This window comes from Pleuronectes platessa, chromosome 4 (genome assembly GCF_947347685.1).
Source record: "Pleuronectes platessa chromosome 4, fPlePla1.1, whole genome shotgun sequence".
NCBI classification, from domain to species: domain Eukaryota; kingdom Metazoa; phylum Chordata; class Actinopteri; order Pleuronectiformes; family Pleuronectidae; genus Pleuronectes; species Pleuronectes platessa.
Window position 1 is genome coordinate 27,861,221 of NC_070629.1, and position 7,785 is coordinate 27,869,005.

General features: G+C 45.0%; 1 protein-coding gene across 1 annotated transcript in view; it reads right to left on the reverse strand.

Moving 5' to 3' along the window:
- The window catches only part of kremen1 (kringle containing transmembrane protein 1), a 10,220-nt gene extending 7,955 nt beyond the window's left edge, over positions 1–2,265 (reverse strand). The window contains exons 1-3 of the mRNA XM_053421111.1: positions 2,148–2,265; positions 1,977–2,101; positions 112–265 (exon numbers count right to left, since the gene is read on the reverse strand). Coding sequence (XP_053277086.1) covers positions 112–265; positions 1,977–2,101; positions 2,148–2,265 — 397 coding nt within the window. The remainder of the gene's footprint in view (positions 1–111; positions 266–1,976; positions 2,102–2,147) is intronic.
- Between the last annotated feature and the right edge of the window lie 5,520 nt (positions 2,266–7,785).

The following is a 7,785-nucleotide window of genomic DNA, read 5'->3' on the forward strand; positions in this document are numbered from 1 at the left end:
CTTCAAATGTTATTTCTCTCTCTATTTCTCAGGATTCATTACACTTTATTTAACACCATGACACAAGAGGTCGTGGGTTCAGACCCACAGTGACCCCGGGTCAACACTCACTATCGAAGATGATGACCCAGCCGTCGCCGCCACAGGGCTGGGTGTGGTCCCCGAAGCAGACGTGGTTACACTCCATGCTCGGGGACTCGTCCTGGGCGGGCAGGTCCCCCTCATTGCCACAGAAGCAGGCGTACCCGGACTCCATGCCGGCGAGCTGCAACACAGGAGTCACGCAAATCAACACATCAGCAATAAAAAAACAAACTCGGGGTGATTCCACCCATAATGCCTTTCATTATAAATCCATCGGACACTGCTGCCAGAGAGAGAAACAAAGAGCGACTGAGGGAACGTGTTCGAAAATATCTCAAATTACTACTTTCTCCCTTAAAAGGACACAAGATTACACAGCGACTTTACATTTAATTGAAACATAGATTAAAATAAAAAAGTTGGACGGTTTTATAGAAACTTTCTCATGTGAGCTTCGTGTGACGTCGTGTTAACACTTCGGCCTTTTTGTGAAATGAAACTAAAAAGTGTCCCCATCGCTTTGTCTCTGATTTCACGATGTCGTATGATCTGAGACTCACAATCCCTCAGTCGCCTCCTTTCAAACGCACAATGTGTGTGTACCTATCTGCAACTGTCACATCGGAGCGGTCAGTGCAAAAGCAGGAATGTGAAACGTCCCAAAAACCCCAAACACCCTTCAGACGTCTTGACCTCGTCACCACTGGCTGCTCGTTCTCAAAAGACTTATTGTCCTGAATTGCAAAGGACACCATTGTCCCCTGTTTTCAGGCCCTTAATGATTCCACACAAGTGAAGGTGGTGCATCACTTCCCACTCTGCGGCTCATGGAGCAGGAATCCACGCCCCCCCCCACCCCCCCCTGCATTATTCCATCTGAGGAATTAACGCGTGAGAACAGAGACGTGACACAGTCTGAAGAATCGCTGAGTCACTCATCAGACGTGCTCTTTGTCAGGCAGTCACATGGGATCCGCTCTTTCAATGACACGTCACATCTGTGTTACGGACAGTGACGGTCCAGGGGTGCGGGCGGGAGCGGTGCCACCAGGGCGGCGTGGGGGGGGGGGGGGGGGGGGGGGGCTGTCAGTGCCCGTCAATGCAGGCGGAGCTGAACCCGGATCTGCTGAGACCCACAATGAACACCTGGCTCTGTCTATCGCCTGGAACAATGGCGTTCCAGATGCTGAGACGAGCGGAGGCGTCCATTAGGGATCATAACCGCTCATTTCCAGCTGTCGGCCCTGATTGTCCTGATGATTCATCATCGGCCGGTTGGTGTGAAACAAGACGTTTGACGGCTGAATGAAGAATAAACTGCTTCTGGCAACATGGTGATAATTATCATGAAGCCGCTCGTTAATGTGGATGATTTACATAAATTCACTCGAGCGCTGCAGGAGCCAGTTCTCGAGAACGAGGAGATTAACAGGACGTTTATTCATCGAGTGAGACGAGACGTTTATACGTTTGAGGACAAACACGTCTTCATCATTGTCCCAATAAACAACTAAATAAATGTTGCCGCTGATTTGGACAATGGGGCAGATCCAGAAATTTCACTTTATTATTGTGACATTTTGGACATTTTCTAATATTTCCCACAGGTAGTGATATATTTGGGGAACTGACATTTGCAAGATTCAAATAAAAAACTGGATCTAACGGATTTTATTGTGGTGCCATTTTCCGTAATGGATATTTCATAGTGTGCATTGTTTTATTGACCTAACCATAAGGTTTTATTGAATTTAAAGGCGTAGGTGCTCTACACAGTGCCTATATTCCTATATTGAATATTTCCTGCTTTAATTTGACTTATGATATCTTACTAAACATCTCATGGATCACAAGCTTCCCTTTGTTTTATGCGGTTTTCCCACTTCTCCTACCTTGTATCTCTGCTTCCTGCAGAAGCTGATGCAGTTCTGGATGGTGAGTTTGTTGGAGGTCTCGCTGGTGCCTGACAGGGTGGGGGGGTCGCCGCTGTCTTTGAAGCAGCCCAAGTTCCCGGGCACTGAGAAGAGATAAGAGGAGGATTAAAAAAAACAGAAATCAATTACACGACTCCGATGCAATCTGTATCACACGCCGGCGATTAAGAGCTTCCTCGGCTATTTTCTTTTTTCGGCTGTTGGGAGTCTGAGGACAATATTTCTCTATGTCCTCTAGGATGTCCATGTTTTATAATCATGATGGAGGCGTGCCCCCCGAAGACCAATCAATGCTGACACACTCTGCAAATATTCAGTTCTGGGCTTGAATATTTTTGGCCTGGTTTTCCAGCAGGCGAGCCAACAATATGGCCTCGGAAGAAAAGAGAGGAGGAGGAGGACGAGGAGGAAGGGGAGGAAGAGAGGGAGGAGGAAGAGGGGGTGAAGGGCACAGAGATGTTGGAGTCAGTGTTAGAAAGAACTGGAATCTAGAAAATGTTCGATGTCAGATGTGAGAGAGAAAGCTGCATCAGTCTGTGATTTCTACATGTGGGACTGTTTGTGGTGCTGAAGGAGACACGTCCTGCTTTTCAGTGTTTCTCTCCTCTAGAGTGTTGTATGAAATAATAGGACAAAATAAAAATTATAAACCAGTACATCAGTTTGATGTGTGTCCTTTAAGGGAAGAATTTTAATTCTCTGAGAAATGTTGAGCAATGCTAAAATAAAAATATGTTGTGCAGAATCTTTCCAGAGAGAAATACACAAATGGAAACATCTGGAAGTCCCACACGTTCAATTTGACCCCTTAAGACAACATGAGGGGCATTAAAGTGTGAGATCCATCCCTCCATCCATCCATCCATCCACCCACCCATCCATCCATCCATCCATCCATCCATCCATCCATCCACTACACTCCTGCACTACTGCACTGCCCATGAGCGCAGTAGTAAAACTAAATTCGACGACATGTTTTGGAACGCTTCCCAAAACTTTGGTCACATTTCCACGGGAGACTAACAAACTACACATCTCACACACTCGGGGGACGCGTGACACAAATAGGCCGACAACCACCGACTGATCCCAGACCAGACAGACACACAAACAGACACACACAGACAGACAGACGGCAGATTGGATGTTGACACATTTCCAGATCACAGTCGAGACAGACGTCCCACCTCCATTAATCCGCTGTGGACTCAGCAGAGACGATGCAATCGTTCAAAGCCCAGCGCAGTCAATTAAAAAAAACATCAACACACTCCAGGGCCTTGAAATTCAGCGTAACAGCTGAGGAGGTGACAACAGAGACTCCAACAGTCCACGTCCCTCTGGTGATCTCTTCTTTTAAAAAAGGTTTTCAGTGTATTTGGAACTGCTGTATTTCAACCAGGAGGGGGGGGGGGGACAAAGGATGAAAAAAAGAGAGAGAGGGACAAGACGAGAGAAAAGACTGCGTCCAAAACTGTGGTCACTGTTGCCTCAACACACAACTGATGGAAATAATTAAAAGCATGTGATGTTACAAAATGTTCTTGTTCTCCATCATCTGTTTCCAAAATTCAATTGTGGATTTAAATGAAGAACAAACCCTCGTTAATAGGAAGTGTGATCGATGCTTCCTGTTTTTAGATCAAATCCCTTTGGGGGTCGAAACCAGAGCGAGTGGAAACGTCTCCGATCCAGAACAGTACAGTAATAAAAAGATGGAGACTTTGTGTTGAGTCATTTTGCTCAACAACAAAATGCAAATGCTGAGAGAGGAGAGGAAGCACGTGTTATTTGCACAAGTTTGACATCACACAGGAGGACGTCCTGTCTATTTGTGTGTCCCCACAGTGTCTTGTTCTGTGTGACGAGCGGCTCGGAGACTGTGGAGCCGTTTGTCCCCCGACTCTGTGGAACAACTCTGTCCTGGAACTCAGCGTCTCCCGAGCTGCTCGGCTGTCGTGCCACTTTTCTTCTCTGACGTGTGAATGTTGAAAAGCCGACTCGCTCGTCTGATGACAGCGAGTCGAACGACTGGAGACAAACGAAAACATGGTCGTGTCAAACATGTCGTGGGTTCGATTCTGAGCTTCTGAAGGTACTTTGCAAAAGAGACGTGGATAGAAATTCTGAATATTCAAACCGTCACTCAGAACCACGTGAACTTCAGTAACCCCCCTCTGAAGACCACACATCCTTCCCAGTGCTCCCAGCTGCTGCCAGTGTTAACATTGTGCCTGGCGTGAACGCTGCTTTACACGTACAACAGAAGATGCCACAGATTCTTTCTGTTTATGTCAAAGTGAGGCACAGAGACTTTCAGGGGAGGGGGGGGGGGGGTGCAGTGTGACATGTCTAAGATTCCGCACAAATTGTTGTACACAAGAGACGGAGAGAGAGAGAGAGAGAGAGAGAGAGAGAGAGAGAGAGAGAGAGAGAGAGAGAGAGACACAAGTTTAAACACAACTACAACCACAATCTATTTTTTTAATCTGCACCAAATTTGCTGATTTGTTTCATCCAGATAAACAAATTATTGTCTGATCAAGAAAAATCACACAATGTTAAAGAAATTAAAAAAAACTAAATTACTGGATTCTTCCATTGAATTTTTTCTGATGATCTGTTTGGAAGTTTCTGCTCACAAACAAATCTAAGTTTTCATTTGCATGGGCCGTACTCACAAATCACAGTTCACCTCATGGGGATGAAACAACTTTACAAAGTGTAACTGTAATTGTTGTTGAGAAGAAACTCCAAAAAAACTAAAAATGTATAGATTAACATTGTATTTGAATCATTTTAATTCAATTTAAGAACTGGACAATCCGACATGACTGTAATAACAATGTTCGAGGTGTTTTCATATTTTCAGGGTGAGAAATAACTGCTAGTTTTTAATCCATAGCTTAAATACAAACTCGATTAATCCCAGTGACGTTTGTGGGGGCAGAGAGGAGAGGAGAGATAAACACCTGGTTGGGAACCAGCGACCGCCCCCTGAGCAAGGCAGCCAGGTTCACTGAAGCTGGAGAAAATGCTCCTGCAGGGCTCAGCAGCCAGATTAAAGGCAGCACTGCTCTTTTGTCACTTTGCTTTGACAGGAAGATTGCAGACTCCAGTCAGTGTATCTGTCTTTGTCCTCTCCTCGTCCCAGAGGCTGTGAGGGACCGGAGAGCAGCAGGTGGTGGGATCATATCTCTCAGGTCCTCAGAGGTTTGTGTGGAAACAGACACAGAGCAGGGCGTCACTGCATTTACAGGATTTATTATAAAACTGCCTCTGCATGAAAACTCCTGAGCCGTGTTCCTTTACAACATCTGCTTTGCAGGTGCAACAAGTGCAAATATCTCTGTGTACAATAAAAGAAAAACACACACACACACACAAACTCATTCAAAAAACACTTCAAAGCTGATGGTGGAATTTAGACTTTACAAGCAGAGGGGAGAAATGAAGGAAACACAAGGTGCATACATTCTCCAGTCGGCCCCAGACCAGACTTCTGAGAACCTCAGGAGATCACAGCAGGAGGAGGGGACTCCCACCAAGTCTACGACAAAACCAGCACAACACAACTCGACCGCACACTCATCGCAACTCATAGCAGCGAGGGAAGCCTTCCCAGAATGCAACGGGGCCACCCTGCCGACAGGAGACGGCGTGCGAGACAACAAAGTGTGTGTCGAGCAGGGAAACAGGAGACACCTCAGTGGACGCAGGCAGACACAACAGTGACACCGACCACAACACAACACATCAGTGAGGAAGAGACAGAGGAGAAGAGCAACACAGAGCAAACAACATCAAACATGAGCAGCAGGTTCCATGAATGTAGGCTGATGAGGTGGGGGGGGGATTGGGGGGCAGCCATGTTATTAAGGAAACATAATTACAGTTAAAAATTCCTCTGACATCTGGAGGCAGAGCAGCGAGAGAAACACAACCCTGAGCCCACACAGGAAAGATGTTAGTTAGAGAAGTGTTGTTGTTTTTTATTGGTGCCGCTCTTTTCAAAATAGATTTACTCTCCAGTCACCCCCCCCCCCCCCCCCCCCAGAGAGAAGGGGGAGTAAAAGCTGCAGCAAACGACAGGAGGTTCAACTCTCGACTGATTTTCTTAAAACGTGGGAGACAAACAGACATAATGACGGATTTTAAAAACCCCATTTTTTATTTCTATAGGAAACGATTTCACAGACTGGAAATCTCACCGAACAAACAAACCAGTGAACAGGGGTGGAAACGTAACCTCCTCCGTGGGCGTGACCAAGAAAGAAGAGAAGAAATCAAACTCGTACAAAAAGTTCAATGAGAAAGTTGCTAATTGCCGTAGTTTAGAAAATGGTCATGAGCGGATTCTGGCGAAGGTCGAGTGAGTTTATGTAAATCATCTTTAGTGTGAAAACCAACAAACAGATGTGATGATGATCTAAACTCCTTGATGGATTTAATTTAACAGGTTACATAATCCCCGTCATGTGATTTTGTTCTGTTCAGCATCTCGGCTCGTTCTCTCTCAGTGAGGAAACACTGAGTGGACGATGGTAAAGATCTGGACGTGGGAATAACAAAGGTCAGTTTGAATGGGGCTGAGTGGCGGCGCCCACAGATCCCACATGACGCTGCCACTGTGTAGGTGATGGCGTGGGGGGGGGGGGGGGGGGGGCTCTGTGATGAATGAAGTCATTGTGAAAGTGTGTCCCTGCTCTAGAAGAACTTCTCCTTTCATTCAGGTTTTCGTTTTTCTGGCATCAGATTATTTTACATTTTAGCAACATCTGCTCATTTGTTTGTCTTTATACATGATGACAAATTTACCAAATCATCAGTGATGAATTCTTTTTGGGTTATTTAATCAAATAAAATACTAATAATTTGCAGAATGTTGCTTCTCAAGGATACAATGGCTTTGTTCTTTATGTGACACAGTAAAGTGAATATATATATATATATTTTTGACAAAATAATAAATTAGAAATGGTTGAATGAGGATCAGTTGCTGTTGCTGTTGGTTTATACACCATCAGGACCCTCAGGTGTTTGGGACGGGTCTACTTCCTGGACCCGGAGTCAGAACTAAACTAAAACCTGGAGAAGCAGATGTTTCACTCATCTCATCATTTCTGACACGTTTACTCTGTTATTACCTCTCTACCTGTTTTCACTCGTTCCCATTTGCTTGTTGGTTTTGTTTGATTGTAAGCAATATTACACAAAAGAACAGCTCTCCATGAAAGTTGGCAGAGGGATTTGGTACCGATCAGGAAATACTTGAGATCCAAGAAATACTTTTATATTTCCTCAACATGTCCAAATAATTCCTGCAGCTTGCTGAAATAACTCCGGCCCATTCACGGGACCGATATTGTGATTCAAAGAGTTTTGAGAACTCATTTAACATTTCTTTCTAGAAGCTGTTTCTGTATCCTTTTATCTTGCTCTGACAATTTGTCGTGATGCCGTTTTTTATATTTGACACAGAGCACTTCAAATGTCCTTGTTGTTGAAGTGTGTTCTACAGATAAACTCCAGACAGCGTCCAGACGGCTGAGAGGTCCTCCACGTGAAGCGAACACATTGAAGATGTTTGCAATGGATTGAGAATCTAACTTCATCATAAAACAGTTCATCCCTCGTCCCACAGATTCATGGATCTGTTTCCCAGTTCCAAGTCGTCAGCTGCCTCCAGTTCTCCGTGTGTTTTCCTCTTGTATCACATGATTCGTCTTCTGAACAGCGAAGTGAGCACACAAACATTGAACTGTTT